This window comes from Dermochelys coriacea, chromosome 19 (assembly GCF_009764565.3).
Source record: "Dermochelys coriacea isolate rDerCor1 chromosome 19, rDerCor1.pri.v4, whole genome shotgun sequence".
Lineage (NCBI taxonomy): Eukaryota > Metazoa > Chordata > Testudines > Dermochelyidae > Dermochelys > Dermochelys coriacea.
In genome coordinates this window covers 3,467,503-3,493,902 of record NC_050086.2, presented here as the reverse complement: position 1 = coordinate 3,493,902, position 26,400 = coordinate 3,467,503, and the positions used below count along the sequence as shown (strand labels likewise).

General features: G+C 40.3%; 1 protein-coding gene and 1 long non-coding RNA gene across 2 annotated transcripts in view; both read right to left on the bottom strand.

Moving 5' to 3' along the window:
• Positions 1-18,096, bottom strand: part of CLSPN (claspin) — a 28,300-nt gene extending 10,204 nt beyond the window's left edge. Inside the window, 19 exon segments of the mRNA XM_038377929.2 lie at positions 449-609; positions 1,167-1,372; positions 2,066-2,130; positions 2,597-2,799; positions 4,019-4,197; positions 5,497-5,688; positions 6,804-7,369; positions 8,837-8,945; positions 11,822-11,894; positions 12,149-12,231; positions 12,607-12,790; positions 13,218-13,264; positions 13,267-13,518; positions 13,521-13,673; positions 13,676-13,690; positions 15,469-15,497; positions 15,499-15,562; positions 15,565-15,601; positions 17,906-18,096. Coding sequence (XP_038233857.2) covers positions 449-609; positions 1,167-1,372; positions 2,066-2,130; positions 2,597-2,799; positions 4,019-4,197; positions 5,497-5,688; positions 6,804-7,369; positions 8,837-8,945; positions 11,822-11,894; positions 12,149-12,231; positions 12,607-12,790; positions 13,218-13,264; positions 13,267-13,518; positions 13,521-13,673; positions 13,676-13,690; positions 15,469-15,497; positions 15,499-15,562; positions 15,565-15,601; positions 17,906-18,091 — 2,804 coding nt within the window. The 5' untranslated portion in view covers positions 18,092-18,096.
• A 7,746-nt stretch (positions 18,097-25,842) lies between these two features.
• On the bottom strand, positions 25,843-26,380 carry LOC122458254. Its single transcript, XR_006278180.1, has 2 exons — positions 26,107-26,380; positions 25,843-25,878 (listed from the first exon to the last, which is right to left on the bottom strand). It is a non-coding gene; the product is annotated as an uncharacterized LOC122458254 (long non-coding RNA).
• Between the last annotated feature and the right edge of the window lie 20 nt (positions 26,381-26,400).

Genomic DNA, 26,400 nt, shown 5'->3' with positions numbered 1-26,400 from the left:
ATTAAGAAAGTTTTAGTTATTACATGGTTTTCTGATCTTAACCACTGTTTCAGCAAATGAATACTATACTGAAACCCAGAAGATAAAAAACGAATTAAAATCTAGACCTACTTCAGATTTGTGGAGGGTATTAAATTAATTAAATTTAATTAAGGAATTAAAAACACAAAAAACTTGCAAATACCAACTAAAAATTTGTGAGGGACAGACACATGCACTGATACCTTCGGGATTCAATATACTAGCCACTCCAGTTTCCAACATTAATAAAGAGGTTATCATTGGGCCAATCACACTGTGTAAAGCACAGCATAAAAAGACCAACAGAGCCATTTAAATAGCATGTCTTTTCACGTAACCAAAGGGAGTAAGAACCTCACAAAAATCTGTGCTACTGCTGTTAACACGCACACAATGCCACTCTGAAGAATGTATATCAGTAACCTACCCATCTGCATCAAGCAGTTGACTCTGAGTATCATCTTCCAGAGAAAACTGAAACTGAGACTCTCCTGCTCCTGGAAATAAACTCTTGGGCTCAGGAGAGGCGTTGTACAGATCTTGGGAATCCTCTATGGGAAGAGAGGGCTCAGACATCTTTCCTGAACTCTAGTCAGGGAAAAAAATTAAAATAAAATTAACAAGATCTGATAATGAACTAGAATATAAAAAAACACTTAATCTTTTCACAGTCCTACAAGTTGGAAGCAAAAAGGTTAATGGTTTTGCTATTTTAAATAGCTGAAAATACAGAAGAAGAACAAGTATTCATGATTGTCCTGCTACCTAGTTAAGAATGCACTAGTGTGAGATGTTGTATAGGCCATGGGAATATTTTTATATAGTTCATAAAGAGTTACCAAAAACAGATTACTCAGCAATGGGTTTCCTCCAATACTTTTTGAATTTTTAGAATTTGATTTATGTATTTAATAAATCACCCTGATTTTTTTTTTGATAGATACATACAGTATTTAAAAAATTCATATCAGTTAAGACAGAGATTCTGCATTGATTAAATCCCAATTAACCACAGAGGGGACACTGGTTATCTGCTACGCTTACATTCTTGACCTATAAAAGGAACCTTGGCGTTGGCCTTAAGTCACAGAACATATGAAGTTGTTAGGGGAATGAAGGTAGAAGAGGTGGGGGAGGAGTCTTACCTTGGAAGCAGAGCTGATAAAGCTTGCTTTGAACAAAGCTGGAGACGAAGACCTGAAACCTCCTACTGCAGATAGAAAATTGGCCCCACGTGCCATCTGTTTGTTACAAGGCTGGTATGATGGAATCATGGAGCCAATCAACTCAAAGCTGCTGTTGTGGCTGTTCTCTTTCGCTGAAGTTGGCAGTGAAAATGAGTCGTCATCTTCTAAGGAAGAAAGCAGCTACTTTAGATGAGTTTTAGGAATGCTTCTGTACTATGACAAATTTCAGAGTAGCAGCCGTGTTAGTCTGTATCCGCAAAAAGAAAAGGAGGACTTGTGGCACCTTACAGACTAACACAGCAGACTAACACATTTATTTGAGCATAAGCTTTCGTGAGCTACAGCTACATAGGTGCATCCGATGAAGTGAGCTGTAGCTCACAAAAACTTATGCTCAAATAAATTGGTTAGTCTCTAAGGTGCCACAAGAACTTCTTTTCTTTCTGTACTATGAGTGCAGACAAACCAAGGAATGTGAAGAGTTACATTGGCTCCATCAGCAAGAGGAACATGCCTCAATAGTTCACGATGAATTGGCATCAGCAGCTCCCCTAAAATACCTAATCAAATGACATTTTACCATTCAAATCCAACCCACATCCTGAATATTTTGGCTTACAATCTGATACAAGATGTTTTGATTAGGAGTCCTACTCCAATCCCCACCACAAAGAGGTACCAAGTGGTTTAAGTTTTTAGTAAAAGTAGCAAAGCAGCATTTCACAGTCCCAGTGCAAGCATGTGATAGGAGAGACACACCAATGGTAACCTAGATACAGAAATGCGCAAATCACTTGTGTGCCAGAACTGAAAATCCCAAAGAAAAATGCTTGCTTTAAACAGCAGTTTCACTTTACCTAACTTGCTAGGTCTTTTGCCTGGAGCTTCCTCCAACTCAGCTTTTTCATCAGGAAGAGAGTATCTGCAATTAACAACAAAAACAAACCAAAAAGAGTATTTTGACCACGTTTTGTTTTGTGTGCATTAACTCTCAGGCCTGGTCTTTTATAGACAAGGTAACGCATGGGGAATGCACTGAGACAAGCTGAGTAAGGCAATATCTTTTATTGGACCAACGTCTCTTGGTGAGAGAAAAGTTTGAGCCTACAGAGCTCTTCTTCAGGGCTGGGAAACTAACTCAAAGTATCACCACTATCACAGCGTCACTGTCACGCGCAAATTATTATTTTTACATGTGACTATTGCAATAAAAACACTCCTAAAAATTACCACAAATGGTGAGAGACAGACAGCAGGCATCCTTATATTTAAAAAACACTCATGAATCCACTAGTTCTCAAATCAAAATATCTCAGGTGTATGTTAATCAAATTAAAATATAGTTGGGGCAGGCTGGGTTCACCATTTCTAAAGACCGATTTACCCACCCCATTTTAGAGGAGTTGTCCTTAAACAGCATCAATGTAGACTCTGTTGAGGAAGCTTTGGGAACAGAGTCACAATGCACAGACTTGTCCACCCTTTCCTCATCAACTGATTCTTTGTCAGTTTCTTTATCGCCATCTTCAATACCCTTCTCTTCCAGCTCCTCATCATCTTCCTCGGCCTCACCAAGAAGGAACTCTACAGACTAAAAACCCAACACATATCCATGTAATGAGACAGCAGGAATTATTATTTTGACCATCTACTTAAACTGCATACCTTTATATGGCCAATTCTAACATGGAATTATTGAGGGGAGAATTGAAGGATGTTTCCAACTCCTGGACTTCTCTATTCCAATGCCTGCTCTGAAGGGGCTTAGAATAACCAAGTCATGTTGACCCCTCAATAACTGTTTGAAAAAGAACGTCTAGCTTCCAAGACTGACATTACTGCATCTCTGAGATCAGCCATCAGTAAGGGATCTCACTTAAGTCTTCATCCATCCTGTTGGAATCAAACTTCTTGCAGCCAGAAGCTGAAAATACTGGCATCACTCAAAATGGAACAATTTTAAAATATATATATATATATATAGGCTTTTTGTTTACTTGGCTAGGTGAGACAGCTGGATGGGCTTCACCTCTGTGTGAAGGATCAGATATTGGCCAATCCTGGAGGTAGCATACCTAAACTGAGAGGGGACTTATTTGAACTCATATGGCAAAGCAAACGAACATTTACTCTAAGCAGAAAAAAGGTTTAAGTTGCTAAGACAGTCAATCAGCTACTAAAATGCTGTAATAATTTTAAAAGATTCTGATTATTCATATATTTCAAGTGTTTTAGGTCAGCCTGAAACTAGCATATGGACTGGTAAAGATCACTTAATAGCCTGATGCCAGAGCAGTGGTCTCCTTTTCAGGGTCATGTCCCCACTTACCCCTGTCTGTGCCCCCCACTCCACCCTCCCCAGCCAAGGCCAGGAGCGGGGCCGTGGCTTGGGGGGGTGGGGGGGCAGACAGAAGTAAGGGGACAGAGGCTGGGGTAGGAACAGAGCCCCAGCCAGGGGCACAGGGCTGCCAACTGGGGCCAGGAGCAGAGCTGGGTGGTGCTCCCTCCCCGCCCCCCAAACCGTCCTCCGCACACAGTTTGGGGACCTCTATGCTAGTGTCACTGAACAGTCAGGAAGAGACTGGTATTAAAAAAAGATCAATTGGATACTGTTCTGTGAGCACATGGAATCTTCAACATTCTAATTACAGTATTTTTTAAGTGTCAAAGAACGAACGGTCTCCATTTGGCAAAACTGTGCAATATAAATATTGCACAAAACTCTAAATTTATCTCATTTCCCTATTAATTATGAGGAGTCAGCAGACATTAGACATTGACCAAGTTACGTAAAAATGTTGCGTATAGACCTCTGGGTTGCATTCCTCTTCCTCAGACTCGTCTGTCATTTCTTCCTCCTCTTCTTCTTCCTCCTCAAACATGTCCTCATTATCCAGTTTAAGCAGTGCTTGCCGCTTCTGGCGTTCCTCAATCCTGCGGAGTTTCATGGCCTCCTGTAGTTTAGCCTTCAGCACTTGTAGCTTTTCACCTGGATAGAAATGAATAAATGACTACATTAGATGCATTACAATGAAGCCTTAAACTTCGCTGCCTCAAGCACACAATTTAATGTAACTACACACACAGAAAGAAGATTTAAAAAAAAATTTAAAAAAAAGCACAAATGCCTTTAAATAAAAGGTTTTCTGACTTGATCTGCTGATTTAGGCTAAGAGATGTAGCTCTTCTCAACACCATTTAGAGAGGTAACACAACTTTATGAATTATCAGGAAGATTCCTCATTATCAACAAATGCCACTAGCACAGTCCCATGAGCTAGCAAAGGGTTTTTCTTTCCCTTGCTTCCTATCGGAGCAGTGACTTCCAGTTGCCCTGGGCAAATGAAATATTTCACCAACAGCTAGAAAGCATGCATGTCGTAGAACAAGCCAAAATTACCTACCTCTAACATTTAAATATTATAGGTGATTCAGATTAAGTTTCCCATATATTTATTATTTTCAATACATGCAAATAAAAATGATCCAATACACAAACAGCCTGTATTAAGAATTGCAGCAGGGATGAAAGTGCTATTAATTATGAATACCACAAGAGGGTTAATCTACAGATTTTATGTAGATGATTGATGTACTCTAGATATTAAGGATAAATGTGTTTTATATGAAATTGTGGGGCAGGAGGAAGAGAGATTCCAGAGAGCGAATGGCTAAATTATGGTACAGGGCAACATCCTCTTTAATAGCTAACACAGTTCAAGAGTTACCTTTTCAAGTTTCTAACATACTAACCTGGTTAGAAACAATATAGCTAACTGGAACAATGCCTGTTAATTATGGAAGCAGTGATTCTCATTTGTATTTTATATTTTGGGGGGGGGGGCGGAAATATGGTTGCAATTTCAAAGAGAATCACAGATTAAACACTCTTTATGTTCTATTGACCATGATCAACCAGTTAGAGAATCTGAGTGTTTTTCTTCACAATTACTTTATCGATTGATTGCAGCTCATTGCGACACTGAAGCAAACATGTAGTTTTAATTGTCAATGCGTTCAGCACTTTGCATGAAACATCCTAAGATGATTCTTGCCCAGGGAAGCTTATAATCAACCAGGCAGATACAGGTAAAACAAGATGATCCAGAGGACATACTGAATTATCTTATACTTGTATTTTGGTGAAAGTAAACTCCAGTTGAAGCCTGAGCTTCCAGTAGAGATGTAGGATATCAGATATTATAGAAGAGTCTATAAGTCTATATATAGAGCAAGAAAATAGACTTGTTTTCCAACTCAACAACTATGACCCTCACCCCAAACATACCTGGCTTTGCATGGACTGTATCATCTAGATTTTCTGCAGCTAAAGACACCGGCACCACAGCTGCTTTTAGTTCCTCTTTTCCCTCAGCAGTGGTCTCTTTACGAATAATGCTCAAGTTCACAGTCCGTTCTGGTTTTGACTTGGCTGTGTGAAGTGTATGCTTCAAGAAACGCGCTTTCAGAGCTTCCAGTTCTTAAAAAAAATATATATATTATATTTAAGTTCAGAAGAAAAATTCCTGCTAAAATCAAGTTAATTTGAGGCCCCAAAAAAATTCAGGCTCTTTTCATACGTACAGTTGGTAACATACGTTTCTAAAATAAGTAAGTTTTAAAGCACTTCAGCATCCAATGTGTAAGAGGGGTCAACATTATTTGATTTCAAAACATTAACAACAGTGGCCCATCTCTGGATAACTTTGCACTTAGGATGGCTTACTTTAATATTTGGGCATATGATCAAATGCCAGTTGAAAACCTTAAAAAAAACCCCCACAACTAATTATTCACTGGAGAGTTGGATATCAACTTTCCATTTCATTAACTGACCCCCCCCCAATATGGTGAGACTGACATATATATTTAAATCCAGTTTGATAGTGAAGGAATCATTTCATGGCACAGACCACGTTTCTGTGTAATTTAAAGAACAGACTGAATGTTATCAATAAATGTATGTAGGTATAAATGGAAACTTACTAGAATATTATAGGACCTCAAAGTATAATGCAAACTTGAACTGATATGGGACCACCTATCCACCACTGAAACAGCTGAAATTTTCAAACATGGGTGCCTAAAGCTAGACACCTATATCCTTAGAGTGATAAATAAGAGTGTGACCTGATTTTCATTTGCTGTGCAGCCATGACTTCTAATGAGATAATCAAAAAGGTACTCATGCTCATCATCTCTGAAAGTCAGGTTTCTTATTCAGATGCCTGAATAAAAAGATTTAAAGGCCTAATTTTAGGCACCCCAAGTTGAAAAAGTTGGCCTTCCTGCTTAGTACAGAAAGCGACCACCACCTTATTTAACTTGAACTGCAGGGAGAATTGAACTATGCAAAACATCATTAACTCTTCCCTCTTGACAGATCTGAGAGATCTTTAACAATCACAAAGGATCAGGATTTCTGTTTTTAAAATCTCATCTGAAAGACAGTCCAGCCACCAGCATAGCCAGCACTATGCTGTGACATTAGTTCTCCTCAAAAGAAAGTTGTTCCTCAGAGTTCTCCCATCTAAGTTCTGACTTAACCCTGCTTAGCTTGTGAAATCTAGCAGATTGCAACAGGTAATATTGTACCTTTGTTTGATTCAGGTTCATCAAGGATAATAAAGGAATCACTATCAGAGCAAAGTCTTGGCTTGATGGATAGATCCACTCCCAGCTCCCGAAGTTTATCCAGTTTAGACTTCCTTACTTTTTCAGGTTGAATCCCCACCACTGGTACCACCCGTTGAACAGATTCTTCATGTTCTACCCCTATTTTTTGTGACTGGTCCTCTCTTTGTACATAGGCACATTCTTCAGATGCCAAGGGAATGTCACTCTCCATTTGTTCATTGCATTCATTATTGAGTAGGCTAGACTGCTGCTGTTCTTCTGAATTATCAGCAGTTGTGAGTCTCTCACAAATATCAGAGGCACCATCCTCTCTGTGCTTCTCAGCACAGTTTTCTATCAGGTTCTCCACTAAATCAGGGGAAGGTTTGTCCACAATGGTAATACCAGTATCCTTACTAAACCCCATTTCCAGTTCTCTAGGTGCCAGCTGATCAGCCTCTTCAGTTTGATTATTGCTGCAATTTACAGCTGAGTTCTTAGCGGCTGTACTTTCTTCATTTAGACAGGACTGATATTTGGTGGACCTGTCAAGAACAGAAAAAGAAAGTCACCAACCAAAACACAGTACATCAGTCCTTAAAATGACTACTGTTAAATGTGAGAAAAGCCTAAATCAAACTGAGGCAACAAAACCATGTTTATTTATTGTCCTTGAAAAATCAATTTTGGAGGGAGTGGATCATCTTCATAACTGCTGCTTATTTTAAACCTATCCTCATTTCAAATTCCATTTTAAAAATGGAAAAAAATTAATCTGGTACATTTTTACTACGAGGTGTTACAATAGGTTCACTCTAAACGGTGCAAAGTCAACTGATAAGTAAATTACATTATCACAACTTGGATTAAGTTAATTCCTCAGAGATTTTGTAGCCATGGTAGAGTACAATTTGTCTACACTATTTAAAACAAAAAAGATGACCCAAACTTTCTCTAAACTCATGGTGGGAGGAGGTATGGGAGAGAGGGTGGCAACCAGGGTTATTCTAGGGTGCTCAATCAGCCCTGCTTACTTAACATATTCACTTGAAGTCAACTGTAGTAATGCAATATTGTAATTCAGATCTTAGATGCTCAGAAGCCATATCACATTACAAATACCAATTATCTAATATTACTGTACACTATAATTTTTATGCCAATGTATAATACTCTATTCAGTAACACAAATTACTAATTATTGCATTTGCATAGATCATCAGGTTAGGGTGATTCTAGGAAACAGAACAGTAAATAGCCTGACATTTGGGCATTTAAAATCTCAACCATTAATGCAAATTCATGTAGGATTCTCTGGATTTCATTTTTTTTTTTAATTAAAAAGGAAAAAAGTTCCCTAACTGCACCCTGAACTCTCTTTATTTCAGTGTACAACACACCTTCTAAAATAGGATTTGGTATTAAATTGAGCATGGAGCAGTGGTTTGAATTTGGAGAGGAGAATGGGACACTGTCACAAGAATTTAGATGAGCATGTTCCTTTCAAATTTTACTTCTGTATAGCAAGTACAATTTAACCAAAGATTTTCATTTCACTCCTATCAGAGACTAGCAGGTAAATAAATCTATTCAAGGGAAAACAAATGTGCCCAGCTATTACTAAACTAGCAGGTTTGCCACTTAGAACATTGATCATCAGTGGGACACAGATCACAGTCTGAAAACCAATCAACACCCTTGCTGCTGGTCTGTGGAGAGTTGGCTAGTCACATGGTGATGCTTCTTGTTTCCAGCTGTTAAACTGTATTAAAAAGATAGTTAAAAACATAATAAATTCTTCTCTAGTATTACTTTCCCACAGAGGCAATGACTTTAGTTGCCATAGAAGCAGTATGGGATTACCAAGGAAAGATGGGAGGCCTATGCAGTTGCAAATAAGCAGGGAGGCTGTATATTAGATAGCTTTTTCATAACATGGATCACATGAGCTTCAGGAAGCTTGAGAGCCCCGATTTAGGAAAAAGAGAGACTGAGATAAGCTTGGTCCTTACTTTAGCAATGCCATAGCACTTCCCTGCAATGTTGGTCGAGGTCTACGCTTGAAGAACTCATGGATGGTTTTGGTCTCAGGCATATGATACGGGAGAGACAGAGATGATTCTGCCAAAAGGGAAAAAAAAAAAAAATCATTTAAATTGTACATCAAAACATGTATATTTTTAAATCCTATTGCTCTTGGGACAAAGTATTGTCCAACTAAAATATCAGAGCAGAGATGAATAGCAGAGCTCTACTGTCATGAAGAGCAAGGACTGCAGCACACACAGGGACTCATAAGAAAGCAGATTGTACCATCAAGAACAGAATTATAAAAGACCAATTCTAAAATCTGTTGGCAACTAAGTACCCAAGTCAGTTATATGTAGCCCAGCTATAATTTTTAAAAGACTCCAAGTGACTTTCCACGCTACATAAGGCAAGTTTTAAGCTCCAATCGGGAATCTTGCTTGCACCGAGAAACCATCCTTGAACAAGGTTTTGACAAAATAGTGCAGCCTATCCACTTTAGATCCTGATAGTTCAGGTTAAGCAACAGCAGAATCTGGCCTCTAAGGAGTTTCTGCTGCTCTCCTGAGATATCTTAATAGCTCTCACACATACCCACAAGAGGAGAGGCAATTCTTAATTTAGTCCTGAATGCAGCACAGGATCTGGTCCAAGAGGTGAATATAGCTGGACCACTTGGTAATAGTGACCATAATATAATTAATGTAAACATCCCCATGGCGGGAAAACACCACAACAGCCCAACATTGTAGCATTTAATTTCAGAAAGGAGGACTACACAAAATGAGAAAGTTAGTTAAACAGAAATTAAAAGGTACAGTGCCAAAAGTGAAATCCCTGCAAGCTGCATGAAAATTTTTTAAAAAGACACAAAGGTATACCCCAAATTAAAAAACATAGTAACAAAACCAAAAAAGTACCATTATGGCTAAACAACAAAGGAAAAGAAGTGAGACAAAAAGGCATCCTTTACAAAGTGGAAGTTAATTCCTCGTGAGGAAAATAGAAAGGAGCATAAACTCTGGAAACTGAAGTGTAAAAATATAATTAGGAAGGCCAAAAAGGAATTTGAAGAATAGTTAACCAAGACTCAAAAAGTTATAGCAAAATTTTTTTAAGTACATCAGAAGCAGGAAGCCTGCTAAACAACCACTGTGGAGAAACTAAATGAATTGTTTGCATTGTCTTCATGGCTGAAGATGTGAGGGAAAATCCCAAATCTGAGCCATTCTTTTTAAGTGATACATCTGAGCAATTGTCCCAGGCTGAGGTGTCAGAGGAGGTTTTGGAGAAAACTGATAAACTAAACAGTAATAAGTCACCAGGACTAGATGGTATTCACCCAAGAGTTCTGAAGCAACTCAAATGTGAAATTGCAGAACTGTAGTCTAACCTATCATTTAAATCAGCTTCTGTACCAAATGACTGGAGGATAGCTAATGTGACACCAATTTTTAAAAAGGGCTCCAGAGGTGATCTCAGGAATTACAGGCTTGTAAGCCTAACTTCAGTACCAAGCCAAACTGGTTGAAACTATAGGAAAGAACAAAATTGTCCGACACATAGAGGAACATAATTTGTTGGGGGAAGAGTCAACATAGTTTTGTAAATGGAAATCATGCCTCGCCAATCTACTAAATTCTTTGAGAGGGGTCAACAAGCATGTGGACAAGGGGAATCCAGTGGATATAGTGCACTTAGATTTTCAGAAGCCTTTGACAAGATCTCTCATCAAAGGCTCTTAAGCAAAGTAAGCAGTCATGGATAAGAGGGAAGGTCCTCTCATGGATCAGTATCTGGTTAAAAGATAGGAAAGAAAGGGTAGGAATAACTGTCAGTTTTCACAGTGGAGAGAGATGAACAATGGTGTCCCCCAGGGATCTGTACTGGGACCAGTCCTATTCAATATATTCATAAATGATCTGGAAAAAGGGGTAAACAGTGAGGTGGCAAAATTTGCAGATGATACAAAACTACTCAAATAGTTAAGTCCCAAGCACACTGCGAAGAGCTACAAAAGGATCTCACAAAACTGGGTGACTGGGCAACAAAATGGCAGATAAAATTCAATGTTGATAAAGTAATGCACATTGCAAAACAATCTCAACTATACATATAAAATGATGGGGTCTAAATTAGCTGTTACCACTCACGAAAGATCTTGAAGTCATTGTGGATAGTTCTCTGAAAACATCCACTCAATGTGCAGGCAGCCGTCAAAAAGCAAATTAGAATGTTGGGAATCATTAAGAAAAGGATAGATAAGATGACAGAAAATATCATATTGCCTCTATATAAATCCATAGTATGGCCACATCTTGAATACTGCATGCAGATGTGGTCACCCCATCTCAAAAAGATATAATGGAATAGGAAAAGTTCAGAAAAGGGCAACAAAAATGATGAGGGATATGGAACAGCTTCCATATGAGAAGAGATTAATAAGACTGGACTTTTCAGCTTGGAAAGAGACGGCTAAGGGGAGATATGATCGAGGTCTATAAAATCATAACTGATGGGGAGAAAGTAAATCAGGAAGTGCTATTTACTCCTTCTCATAACACAAGAGCTAGGAGTCACCAAATGAAATTAATAGGCAGCAGGTTTAAAACAAACAAAAGGACGTATTTCTTCACACAACGCACAGTCAACCTGTGGAGCTCCTTTACAGAGGACGTTGTGAAGCCCAAGACTATAACAGGATTCAAAAAGAACTAGATAAATTCATGGAGGATAGGTCCATCAATGCTATTAGCCAGGATGGCAGGGATTGTGTTCTACCTCTGTTTGCCAGAACTGGGAATGGCAACAGGGCATGAATCACTTGATGATTCCCTGTTCTGTTCATTCCCTCTGGGGCACCTGGCATTGCCACTATCAGAAGACAAGATACTGGCTAGCTGGACCTTTAAATTCTGACCCAGTATGGCTGTTCTATGTTCACCCTTACACCAAGAGTTAGGTGTTACCTCTAACAAGTCGCTGGGTCTCACTATGCAGTCGTTTAATGGCTTCTTTACTTAATCTTGCTGCCTTCCGCTCCTTAAACAGAGAAAAGAAAGACCCTGAAGCCACAGGACTGAAATGCAGAAGTGTATCTAGATTACTAATAGTTTTCTTCTTTCAAACAGCAAGAAAAACAGAAGTACACTGTGAGAAGAGTTTAAAAAAAAAATAGGACCCAAATCAAACAGAAGAAGATACTTTGATGAGCAACATAGAGAAGCCTTCAAATAAAGTTATAATGAACTACTGAGAGTTAAAAAGGAACAGATATGCATAATGAAATATTCCACCTTTCTTTTGGGTCCTTTTAATGTAGGTTCCTCATTCTCATCATCAAATACACATTTGTAGTCTTCACTCTCAGAAAACAGATCTTATTCTATAATTGATAAAAAGAGAGTATTAAATTTCAAAACAAATGGGAGCTGTCAAGGGCAAAGAAGCTGCAACAAAATAACTTTGTACATTATTTTCTGTGCCATCAACATTGAAATAGGATCAGCAACACATTTTCATAAACTAATGCCAACTATTGTCCTGTTTTACTGCAACTTCTTTAAGTGCCTTACAGCCTCTGTTTGCAATACTATTTGTGGAATTTTCTGTAACATTGGTGCCTTCTCTGAAGAGCATTATCACTTCACCTCTAGCGAGCAACGTGATAGCGGGGAAAGCGGAAGCACCCCAGTGTCACCAAAAGTTTGTGTTACATACTCAGGTACAATACCTTCTACAAGAATATTATAACCTTAAACTAAAGTATGTTACCTTATGTTTTTCATTTTGTCTTTCACAGCAGCTCTTATTGATTCTAGTGACTCTTCAGCTTCAAGAAGGGGATCATTTTCCTCTTCTAAATCATTCTCAAAGAGTTTCTTTGTCAGCAAGAGACATCCACTATCATTAAAATGGTATCTTTCACCACCATCCTTCTGGTAAGCAAAGGAGGAAAGTACAAAGAACTATATTAATTACAAGTTTATTTCAAATATTTGAAATTATCTTCATGATTTTAGGGTCATTAAACAAAACAACCATCCCATCATTACATCATCTCCAAACAAAAATCTTTCAAATTCTGTAGGCCAGTCATGTTGACTTTATAGCATTCCAAAATTAGATATGCTAATTTATGGAGGCAGGTCCTCTACTGATAGAATCAGCATACACAAGGAAGAATTACATGAAACCCACCAATGGCTCAGAGAAACCCTGTCCAGAACTTGGGGGCCCCATATGTGGATGTCCACTTACAGTTGTGGTGTGGACTTACATATTGTGTTGGAAGCTTCAGACCACCAAATAATGCTGGAATTTAACAACTGAAAAGACCAGAAATGTTTGCAAGTAATTTTATACCTCCCGTTTGTGTTTCTTTTCCTTCTTCAGCTGTCTAATAGCCTCTATTTTCTCTCTTTTTCTGTCTTCCTTCTTGATTTGCCTATCACTTTGGTCCGTTTCTTTCTCAAAATCACTTTTATGTTTTTGTATTTTTTCCGAGATGTCAGTGAAATCTTTATAGGGTTCCTCGTTTGTGAGCCCAACTCATCCTTAGTCAATTCGGACTTCACATCTATTTCAAGGTTTTCAGGATGCAATGGGTCACCTGTGTCACTCTCATCACTGTCCCGCAGAGCTTGGCGAATCCGATGAGATTTTTGTTCTTCTGGGCAAAAACATTCTCATTTTTCTCCCTGCTTTCCACATCTCATCCACAATGTCAGTCTTCTCAAGAAAAAATGCTTTTCTGCTTCTCCCCTTCACAGTCTCCACTGTCCTGAAGCACGTTTCTTGCTTTTTGATTTTTACTCACAAGATCTCCTCATCTGAATCTGGTGGAAATACATTACGCTCTATAGCACGTTTTTTAAAAAGACATGTTCATTGCCAAATGATTAGTTTGTGCACATGCCAGATACTTTTCTCCAAGACATTTATTATCCCCTGAAGTCTCATGAATACCCATGAAGTTTAGTACAGCATAGCAAATCAAATTTAATCTATGCTTTGAAAACCCATTTCCCCCACAGTAGGCATAAATATGTAATTATCCACCCTTAAAGAACTTATAACCATCTCAAAATGACTGTGTCTTTCCCTTGAGACTAAAGTATTTCTTATATTAAAAACAAACATATATAGCAATAGTAATATACTAAGTAAATTATAATAGACACATTATGGCCCCAATCCTGCAAATATTAAACCTTAACGGGTTTTGTAAGTTTGTGTTTTATTTTTCTTGCAACATTAAACTTCTTTTCAAGGATATGTGGGGGACCTTAACTGAGCATTTCCTGGTTTTCTATTGTTCGAGTTTCAGAGTTCTGATGTTCCATATTTCAGAACAGTGCAGGGAGGGAGAAAATGCAATGTTGTTCAGCAGAAGCCTTAGCTGCACTTTAATTACGTTGTTATGAATATTATTGAAAATACAATATTTGTTTAGTTTTTTATATTTAAAAAAGCCTGCAGTCCAGAATGTCTTAAAACTACAAATGAGCTCAGATCAAAAAGGTAGTAAAGTTTATAACAGTATTGAAATATTTAAAATTTGCGAGTGTGGTATCAGGAAAGAACTGGTTCATCTGCTAGACATGGAACAAAGTGTACATTCAGAATCCTCTTATCCTCTCATTTACTTTTCCAACCATACCAGGTACAGGAAACATCACTGAGCTTTAATAGGAAACTATCATTAGGAGAGCGTTATCTTAAAAAGACAAAAGCTTTCCTTATAAAAAATACTGTTACACTTCTCCACCGAGCTCCGAGCATTCTTCTTGCAGCATCAAAAAAATTCATACTTTTCAAATGGAACATCTACAGACAAATGCTCCTCTTCCAGGCATCAACTCTATACTTCCCTCCCCCCCCCCCCAACAGCCTTTAAAAATTTGGCCAGATTGGATTGGTGTAAATGTAGGAGAACATGACACCGCTAAGCCATTAGAGTTAATGCTGGTTAAATCTGCTTTGCTGGGCTATGCAAGTCATAAAAAAAGAAGAAAACAAACAAACAGTTAAGATATTCAATACCCCACTCAGCATTTCCCCTCTTCAGTCCCAACTACTGCCCTTCTAACCATCATCACATCGCTACCTTTACACTGAGCAACCAAAAGGGCACTTTGAAATTCAGAACAGACATATTTTATATGTTCATGTATTTTGATTATTTAATACGGTATTGGTGTGATTTTCCTACACTACATCATGCATAAGTGCTGTATGTTGTTTTGGATTGGTATGTTAGCAAGCCAAGTGGTGTCAGACTGCAAATGACTATTATGAGATATTTCTTCTATAATATTTAGAAAACACTTATGAATGTACATGTATGTGTTAGTTTTTGCTCTGAAGTTGTTTTTTTAAAATGTAAAAGTCTCAGATTAAAGTCTGTATACATAGAGAAAAAATAAGCAGCTTATGCAGGTACATAGAAAAACTAATCAAGGGTTTAGCAAACAAAATGTGTGACTTCTGAAGGGCAGATAGTCCAAGACCACATTCTCTCAGCCTTCTGCAAAGGAAACACCTATAAGTGCAAAGTACAATACCCAATTTTTAAAACCAAAACCCAAAAGACAGACCTGACAGTATTACAGACCTATGTCATCAAGAGATGCGTTCCCTTGTGGATTGACTTGGAAAGCTTGTTTCACAGCTGCCCTGTCCACTGTCAGAATCACTGTCAAAGGTTTCTGCAAATCAGATTTCAGATCCTCTACTTCTGAATTAAGCTAGAAACCAAGAATAATATTAACGTTAATACAGTATAAGCTGCTTAACAGATGACTCATTGAATTCAATTTCATCCCAATGCTTCAAATTGGATTACACAAGATATATTGAAATGTTATCACTATACCTCTTAGGAATTCAGTTCATTCAACTGAAACATGATTATGCTGTATGCACCTTTATTATTATATAAAGTTGATTAAATGATGAACTCATTGAATGTACAAAGCAAAATCAAACATTGTACCCAGACACTGCTTGGTAACCCACTGCTTGAGACAACACTAAAAGCCATGAGAAAACTTGCAACTTTCATCTGACATATTAACACTTTTAACTTTATGTAACTTGACATAAAATAGAGCCATCCCAAATTGTGTGAGCAATTAAAATCATTCCAGGAAGGTGACAGCCCAACAGATCATTAATTATTATTCTGTGTAATGGACAAATGTAGTGAAATCCCAACAACTTCAGCAGCAGGGCACATAGTTTATGATGACAGAAGACAGACCAGCTAAGCATCTCTTAGAAGGACATCCTTTTGGCATCTGACCAAGATGATGATGGAGGGATAATATGGAGCATGAGGTAAGAGTTCTTAATATACCAAGGAAATGGGAAAAAAAAAAACCATGTCCTTGACAGAAAGCACCGGGGGGGGGGGGGGGGGGGGGGGGGAGGGCGGCAGGGGAAGAGCAGCCAGGACCTCCATGGTCTGTACAGCCAGGGAGAAATAGCCATAGAAATAGTAATAAAGAAAGCTCTTATAGCAGGGCTGCAGACTAATGCAGTCTATGACATTTAAAACAGATGCCATACCATATGTGCACCCCAAATCTCATAGTTTGGGGTCTTCATTTGTATTGTGTGTGGGGTCTTATGCTCTGTGGGCACGTCTCTCATAATTAACAGGAATCTATACTGACATAACTCAGGCATTCAATTGCCCACCCAGGGTAGTGATGGTAGACACAGCAGTAGAGCAAGGGTTCAGGAATTTGAATGATGGTCATTTAACCAGCTCACAGTCCTGGCAACACAGCACTCCCATCCCACCAGGAGATCATATGCCTAGCAATGGGCCAGTGTGAACAACGCCTTTATGGTGTAACCTGGCCAGGCCAGGCATCCAGCATGCCTTACCCCTCACTCTGAGAGGAAAGCCAGGCCAGTGGTTCTCAACCATGGTTGCGCATACCTCCCAGTGGTACATCAATTCATCTAGATATTTGCTTAGTTTTTACAACAGGCTACATAAATAGCACTAGCGAAGTCAGTACAAACTAAAATTTCATACAGACAATGACTTGTTATAACTGCTCTATAAACTATACACTGAAATACAAGTATAATACTTACATTCCAAAAAACAAAAGGAGGACTTGTGGCACCTTAGAGACTAACAAATTTATTTGAGCATAAGCTTCGTGAGCTACAGCTCACTTACAGTGGGGAGGTGAAACGCATCCGATGAAGTGAGCTGTAGCTCACGAAAGCTTATGCTCAAATAAATTTGTTAATCTCTAAGGTGCCACAAGTCCTCCTTTTGTTTTGTGGATACAGACCAACACGGCTGCTGCTCTGAAACTTACATTCCATCGATTTAGTTTATAGTTATACGGTTCGGCAAAATGAGAACGTCAGCAATTGTTCAGGTTTCAGAGTAGCAGCCGTGTTAGTCCGTATTCACAAAAAAGAAAAGGAGGACTTGTGGCACCTTAGAGACTAACAAATTTATTAGAGCATAAGCTTTCGTGAGCTACAGCTCACTTCATCGGATGCAAGCTTATGCTCTAATAAAATTTGTTAGTCTCTAAGGTGCCACAAGTCCTCCTTTTCTTTTAGCAATTGTTCAGAGTCACCTTGTGGCGGGGACAGTTTTGTATTTTTAGGTCTGCTTTTGTAAGCAAGTAGGTTAAGGGAGGTGAAACGTGGGGTACACAAGACAAATCAGACTCTGAAAGGGGGCACAGTCATCGGAGAATGTTCCGAGCCCCTGAGCCAGGCCCCACAAACACTCCCAGCATGCACTTGGGCAGGCCACTTTGCTCCGTGTGCCGAAGTGCAACGCTGGGTAGTGTAGTCCTTACACGGGCGTGGCGCATGCTGGGAGCTGTAGTATCCCCTGAAGCTGCCGTGCAGGGTGGTACCCACCGCCCCGCGGCCGCAGTGCATGGCGGGAGTGGTAGTTCCCGCCAGCTGCGGGAGACCCAGTCCCTCGGAAGGGAGGGGGTGGGAGGACGCTGCACCCCGGCACCCCCTCCCGCGCCGGCCAGGCAATGCAGGCCGGACTGGCTTACCTCAGCCGCCATGGCCCCCTGCTGTCCGGTGCGAGCGGGACCCTTGGCGCGGCTACCCCTCAAGGTCCACGCCCGGCTCTCTTCAGCCGCCGCCGTTAAAGCCAACACCAAGCCAGCGCTTGAGGCCCCTTCGATTCTTCGCGCTCTGCCTGAGCTGGCTCCGCCCCCCTCACGTGGACCAATCATAGCTCGTTCTCCGCCCCTTCAACAGCCCCGCCTCCTGCGTCCCATTGAACGATGAGCTAGCTTCACCCGCCCTACTGCTCTTGGCCCAATCACAATCCGCTCTGCACAGGATGTCCCCGCCCTGCCAGTATGCCATTGGCGCCTCGGCGCTGTCAATTCCCTCCCCCGTCGCCTCGTCTGCTCCGCGGGGATAGAGGTGCCCAATCCCACCCAGCCTGAGCAGCTCTAGCCGCAGAATACAGAGCGCGGGGCTATGGCGCCAGTCAGGGCCGCGCCTCTCTGGTACTTCAAGGGGCGGGGCACCCCCATGGGTGGCCTGGCTCTGGCCAAAGAGGCTAGACGGGTGGTGGCCCAGTGCGTGCTGGGGGGGGGGGGGGCGTGGCTTGGTGCTCTGGGGGCCTGCCAGGTTTGAGCCTATGGCCTCAGTTTCCCCAGGGTAGGTAGGCATGGCCAGGGGGCACCTTCCACTGTTAATGGCCCCATTGTAATGGCATTTCTAGTGCTGGGGCGCTCTTCCCTTCCTCCCCAGCCCTGTGTCATAAAAGAAACCCACCGCGTGGAGCCAAGCAAGACAGAGTCCCTTAAGTAAGTCAAAAAAGAAAGGAGTACTTGTGGCACCTTAGAGACTAACAAATTTATTAGAGCATAAGCTTTCGTGAGCTACAGCTCACGATGCATCCGATGAAGTGAGCTGTAGCCCACGAAAGCTTATGCTCTAATAATTTGTTAGTCTCTAAGGTGCCACAAGTCCTCCTTTTCTTTTGCGAATACAGACTAACACGGCTGCTACTCTGAAACCTGTCATTAAGTAAGTCAGGTGCGATTCCTTCTTGCCCATGCAGCCTGTCATGAATGTAAGCATTGTTACTTCATGCTATCTTGGCACATCAAATTGTTTAACTTTACTCCTCTAAGTTCCTGGGTGCTCGGGGAGGCTGCATCACTAAAAGGTCTCCCTAAGGCTCCAGGCTAGCAGTGGTCTCTTGGGGCAGAACCATCAGCCACTGGAGTTGCAAGGGTCAAGGCCTAGATTTTGTACAGTGCTTGGCAAAACAGCATCCCAAGCAGAACCGGGCAAGGACAATGGACTTAAAATGATCAAACTTTAACAGCTCAGAAAATCTAATGGAAAAGGGAGTTCAGGTAGTTTCTCAAAAAGAGACAATAGTAGAGGTGCCACAGCAAACTATTCTGCTGGGAAGAAAAGAGAGCAGAATATCAAGAGGCCTATATGGCTCATCAGGAATTCCTTAGTGATCTAAAAGGAATCCTACAAAAAGTGGAAATATGAACAAATTGCTAAGGAGCAGTACAAAAGAACAGCACATCATACTGGGATAAAATTAGCTGAGGCACAAATGAGTTTGCACCTAGCAAGGGGCATGAAGGGCAATAAGGAAAGGTTCTATAAATACATAGGCAAGAGAATGAAGGAAAGTAGGTTCTCTTAGTGGGGAAGAAGAGCTAATAACAGTTAACATCAAGATGCTATATGTATGTAAACTATAAAAGAAATAAGCCTGCTTTCAACTGGAACTAGTTATTTAGGTGGTGAAAGTCTCTAGGTGTAATTAAGAATCCCCAAAACCATCTAATCATTAAATATTATTGTATTAGAACAGCTGCCAAAAGGTGTTAATGTTCTCAAAAGGTGCTGTAACTTAGTAATAACCTAAAATGAGTTAGAGGTTCATAGTGATGGAAGAGAATGTGGTATAACAATCACACTTCAAATTGGGGCTTCCATGGGACTTAATGGTGCATACACAGACTATTGTGGCCCATGGCACAGGAGTGATCTTCACCTCAGAGAGTAACCAGGTATAATTCCAACACAAGTGAAGCACAGCTGCTTCCTTGCTACCCAGGAAACATTACCAGTTGGCTTCTGTTATTAAATAGCCCAAGATCACCACAGAATTCTGCATTTCAAGAGGCTCGATCACTGGATGCAAAGTCTATAAACACAAATGCCATATTTGGCCTGGTAGCAAAAGTATGCTGGCATATACTATTATGAAGTTAGTGAAGTGTTTTTTTTGTTTTGTTTTTGTTTTTAAACCAAACAGAGAGAGAATTACTAACAAGGAAGGAAGAAGGAAAGAAAACAAACAGTCATAGTCTACACCAGAGTGTAGTTTACCAAATGAGCCAGGCTTCTGAAATGATAGTAAATAACTATATATAATTTGCTCGTAGGACATATGTTTTAAACAGATACGTGCCTAGCTGTGTTGAATTTCAAATAACAAAATCTAACCCACCAGGTATCCTTATCCTGGTGAGTAAAAAACATCCTCAGTAAGGCTACAATCTAGCAATGATCTATATATGGCAGTATCTCTGTATCCACATGAACCCACTTCTGCCTACCTACAGCTTGTAGAATTGAGACCAAAGGTTGGTATTTGTGCTCCAGGCCAGGTATAACTGGCTGGGATCTAGGCAGATGAAATTCTGTGAATACACCCCCACTATAAAGTTGTTCACAGATCTCTCCAACAAATAAATAAATAAATAAATAGCTACTCCATCCATATCACTGTAGAGGAAAAAACAGTCTAGATCAGGATGTTCATACAAAATCAAACATCTTCACCTTTAAGGGTAAAATATCACTGCAACGCTATGGAGGAATGTACACTTACAAAAATAGATTTCCAAGCAAATAAGCAAACCCTTGCTTCACAGGAAAATGAGGAGTCCAACAGAAAGCCATATGAACAGCTTAGTAGCTATGCTAGTGACTTAAAAGGGATCAAAGAAGTCCTGATTTGTGATCATAATCAATACAGGGGTTAAGCTTTATTCAAGTACTGTTTTCTATCTAAAAAAGAAAAAGGAGTACTTGTGGCACCTTATAGACTAACAAATTTATTTGTTATTTGCCCATCTTTAAAAAAGGGAAGAAGGAGGATCCTGGGAACTACAGGCCGGTCAGCCTCACCTCAGTCCCTGAAAAATCATGGAGCAGGTCCTCAAAGAATCAATCCTGAAGCACTTAGAGGAGAGGAAAGTGATCAGGAACAGTCAGCATGGATTCACCAAGGGAAGGTCATGCCTGACTAATCTAATCGCCTTTTATGATGAGATTACTGGTTCTGTGGATGAAGGGAAAGCAGTGGATGTATTGTTTCTTGACTTTAGCAAAGCTTTTGACACGGTCTCCCACAGCATTCTTGTCAGCAAGTTAAGGAAGTATGGGCTGGATGAATGCACTATAAGGTGGGTAGAAAGCTGGCTAGATTGTCGGGCTCAACGGGTAGTGATCAATGGCTCCATGTCTAGTTGGCAGCCGGTGTCAAGTGGAGTGCCCCAGGGGTCGGTCCTGGGGCCCGTTTTGTTCAATATCTTCATAAATGATCTGGAGGATGGTGTGGATTGCACTCTCAGCAAATTTGCGGATGATACTAAACTGGGAGGAGTGGTAGATACGCTGGAGGGGAGGGATAGGATACAGAAGGACCTAGACAAATTGGAGGATTGGGCCAAAAGAATCTAATGAGGTTCAATAAGGATAAGTGCAGGGTCCTGCACTTAGGATGGAAGAATCCAATGCACCGCTACAGACTAGGGACCGAATGGCTCGGCAGCAGTTCTGCGGAAAAGGACCTAGGGGTGACAGTGGACGAGAAGCTGGATATGAGTCAGCAGTGTGCCCTTGTTGCCAAGAAGGCCAATGGCATTTTGGGTTGTATAAGTAGGGGCATAGCGAGCAGATCGAGGGACGTGATCGTTCCCCTCTATTCGACACTGGTGAGGCCTCATCTGGAGTACTGTGTCCAGTTTTGGGCCCCACACTACAGGAAGGATGTGGATAAATTGGAAGGAGTACAGCGAAGGGCAACGAAAATGATTAGGGGTCTAGAGCACATGACTTATGAGGAGAGGCTGAGGGAGCTGGGATTGTTTAGTCTGCAGAAGAGAAGAATGAGGGGGGATTTGATAGCTGCTTTCAACTACCTGAAAGGGGGTTCAAAGAGGATGGCTCTAGACTGTTCTCAATGGTAGCAGATGACAGAACGAGGAGTAATGGTCTCAAGTTGCAATGGGGGAGGTTTAGATTGGATATTAGGAAAAACTTTTTCACTAAGAGGGTGGTGAAACACTGGAATGCGTTACCTAGGGAGGTGGTAGAATCTCCTTCCTTAGAGGTTTTTAAGGTCAGGCTTGACAAAGCCCTGGCTGGGATGATTTAACTGGGACTTGGTCCTGCTTTGAGCAGGGGGTTGGACTAGATGACCTTCTGGGGTCCCTTCCAACCCTGATATTCTATGATTCTATGATTCTATTAGAGCATAAGCTCACTTCATCAGATGCATCGGATGAGCTGTAGCTCACGAAAGCTTATGCTCTAATAAATTTGTTAGTCTCTAAGGTGCCACAAGTACTCCTTTTCTTTTTGCGAATACAGACTAACACGGCTGCTACTCTGAAACCTGTTTTCTATCTAGTGCTTTATACTTTTAGTCTCAGAAATTTTGTTAAACTATTAAGATTAATTTCTAACCACTTATTTTAGCCTTTCTCTTACTTCTCTGGGGACTGCAGACCTCTCTCCCTACCTATATTGATATTTTTGCTGAATAACTATATTGTATATTCTTACCTGGATGCAAAAGAATGAGAGGTTTAAGACTTAATTTTGGCATCACCTTATCTTGGCATGGAGTCAAATTTAAGACTGCTATATATATCCAGGAGATGTTACTTTACAGCCAAAACACCAGGTTTCTTCACTCTAGTTTACATATGCTATATTTTATTAGATCACATTGAAAAGAAGCAGCACCAACTACAGAATTGTAATTATTAGATTCTTACCTTAGAAGCAATGAATCCTGATATCCCTTATGTCTTAATCTGGATTGCAATTTGTTTATGTATCAAACCTCCAAAACCTCCTATGTAACTTTACACATGTGAGTAGTCCACTGAGTTTAATGAGTCTACTTATGTGAGTAGAGATACACATGGGCATAAATGTTTGCAGGATTGAAGCCTTACAGTGTAAATTAATGTAGAATACACACAAATGCATCCCAAGTGTTTAATGACCAACTATTAACGACACCACCCAATTCCCAAGCAATCACTTGCCAGTCAAATTCTGAGTGACATCCCATGATTATTATTGATCCATCTCTTTGTGTTAACTATTAGCTGCTGGGTATTAATCAATCATTAACACTAGTAAGAGAAAGTATTACACTTACAAGAGGACATAACCCTGCACAAAAAATAGCTATTCTCATTAACGTGAGGATATTGCAAAGTGGAGGAATAATCAAAGTTCAGATTTGAATGGTTTTTATATAATTTTCATTTTCTTCAAATATCTGAAGATCTAATGAGCTCATTAATTAATACAATTTGCTCTACAGCAGGAGGGTATATAGGCTGCAATTAGGTTAAACAATACCCTGCTTGGGGGTATAATGTAGGGCTTGGAGAGACAGAAGAAGGAAATTCTCACATGAAAAAGCTTTGGGCCTGGAACCATGGGTTATGAAACAGTAAAGGAGCATGAGGAAGATGTTCCCAGAGTTTTGAAAGAAATGGTGTTGTATATTTCCAAACTGTGGGTAAGTCTTGTGTTTATTAATTCTAAGCAGGAAAGTGGATGGTAGAAAGTTCTGTAAGGGGGGACTACAGTAAATGTTTCTGAAAGTAGGTGAGGCTTTCTCTCTTACAGATAGATATGCATTTACTCAGCTCCCTGATCTCCTATTCTGTATGGCTACAAAAATGATTAGGGGTATGGAATAGCTTTCATAAGCGGAGAGATTAAAAGACTGGGACTGTTCATCTTAGAAAAGAGATGAGTAGGCAGTGGAGGGTATAATAGAAGTCTATAAATCATGAATGGGATAGAGAAAGTGAATAGGGAAGTGTTACCCCTTCACATAACACAAAAATCTGAGGTCACCCAATGACATTATAGCAGCAGGTTAAAACAAACATAAATAGTACTTCTTTGCACAATGTACAGTCAACCTGTTGAACTCATTGCCAGGGATGTTGTGAATGCCAAAAGTCTAACTGGGTTAAAAAATTAAATAAAATTCATGGAAGATTGGTCCATCCTTGACTATTAGTCAACATGGTGAGGGACATAACCTCATGATCTGGGTGTCCCTAAATTTCTGACTGCCAGAAGCTGAGACTGGATGATAGGGTTTGGATCACTCAAAATTGCCCTATACTCTTCATTCCCTCTGAAACATCTAGCATTGGGCACTATCAGAAGAAAGGATGATGGGCTAGATGGACCATTGGTCAGACCCAGTATAGCCATTCTTATGTTCTTGTATTACCTTTAGTGAGTGAGGATCCTAGAAAATCATTACTCTGCAAAGATGTGAATAGGGATAGGTTTATATTGCCTATGTGCACTTAAAACCAAATTGTATTGTCTGTCATTCAGAAAGTAAACTAGAAAGGGCTAGTTGGGTAGCTGCAAAGGAGCTTTCGTTATTTCCTGTGAAAATTCTAGAGCAACTGGTAATGGCCTGTCATATAGGTTCCAGAGCAATTGAAGCCATGTTATAATAAATCAAAAACTAAAGTACGAGAGGTATTAGAGTTTAAACCAGTCTGTATTAGGGATTAGGATAAGATCTTCAAGGTGGGCAGGCTATCCCAGTTCTGTCTTTCTGTGGGTTTTTTTGTGCCTATCTTTGAAGCATCTGATACTGGCAAGAGACCAAGATGGTACAGGATGAGATAGTTCATGGGACTCAGCCACTATGGCAATTCCTATGGGTTCACAAACTTGTTCATAGTGCAGATGATATCTTAAAAGGCAGTAAGAAAAGGAGTACTTGTGGCACCTTAGAGACTAACAAATTTATTAGAGCATAAGCTTTCGTGAGCTACAGCTCACTTCATCGGATGCATCTGCCTTAATAGGCAGTGTGTCTCAGATTTCCCTCCTGTTCACAATCATACAGGCTCTATGGCAGCTGTTCATATGAAAAACTAATATTAGGAAAGTAGGTGTGAATTTAATTCTAAAATGTGATGTAGCAGTTAGAAATGAGAACAGACACCATGTGCTCAACTAGTTCTGTGGACCTGTGGTCTGTACATCACAGGTTGAGAACTGCCATTCTATGGAATGGGACACTGGAAAGCCAAGTGTGGACTGGAAAGGGCAGGGAAATCCCGCTTTTCTATACGGGAGAAGGATGATCCAGTAGGTAGGGCATTCACCAAAGACTTGGGAAACCTTGTTTCAATTTCCCGCTCCATCACATGCTTCCTGTGTGACTGTGGGTAAGTCACTTAGCCCTCTCTGTGCCTCAGTTTCTAATCTGTAAAATTATATAAATAAATACAATAGCACTTCCCTACCTCACAGGGGTATTGTGAGGATAAATACATTAAAGATTGTGATAGTGCACATAAAGTACTTCAAGATGGAAACATGGCACGAAGGGACACAGTTGATTCAGCCCAACAAAATCAACAGAAAAGCAATTGTTAATTTAAAAGAAATTTCCACAGATGTTTTTGGTTAAGACGTTACTTGTTGCTCACTACTCTGGCACAGAGCATTGTGGCAGCCAGAGAATGAGTGCCAATGCAAATGACACTGACCCAGACTTTTAAGTGCCGAAACGGAGGGATGCTAAAAGTGATCCACATCATTTATGTTTCAGTTCATTTTATTTCAGTTTTGATAACCTAAGATGTTAACAAGGTGAGGTATTAAAAAAAAAACCAATTTTCAACATGAGCAGTTTTTCCCCCCCAAAAAACTTTGGGGCAATTGGGGGATGTAGCTTTCCAGTGTGCAAAAGAAAAGGAGGACTTGTGGCACCTTAGAGACTAACAAATTTATTAGAGCATAAGCTTTCATGAGCTACAGCTCACTTTATCGAAATGCATCCGATGAAGTGAGCTGTAGCTCACGAAAGCTTATGCTCTAATAAATTTGTTAGTCTCTAAGGTGCCACAAGTCCTCCTTTTCTTTTTGCGAATACAGACTAACACGGCTGCTACTCTGAAACCTTTCCAGTGTGTGCACCCAGGGGGTGGAAAGGTATTTTTGGAAGAAGTGTATTTGGGAGGTGGGTTTTGAAGAGGTATTTTGGGTAGGGTGGTTTGGGGATATTTGGGGATTTGGGAGGGGTGAGTTTTATGGGAGGGTTTTTTTTTTTTTTTTTGCAGAAGGCAGGTTTTAGGGAGGGGTGTTGAGGGCTTTGGTGAGCAGGGGGGCACTTGGATTTTGTGGGGAAGGGTTATTTGGCTCTGAGGTGGGTTTTAGGGAGGGAGGATGATAGGTTTTGGGGTGAGCACAGGGT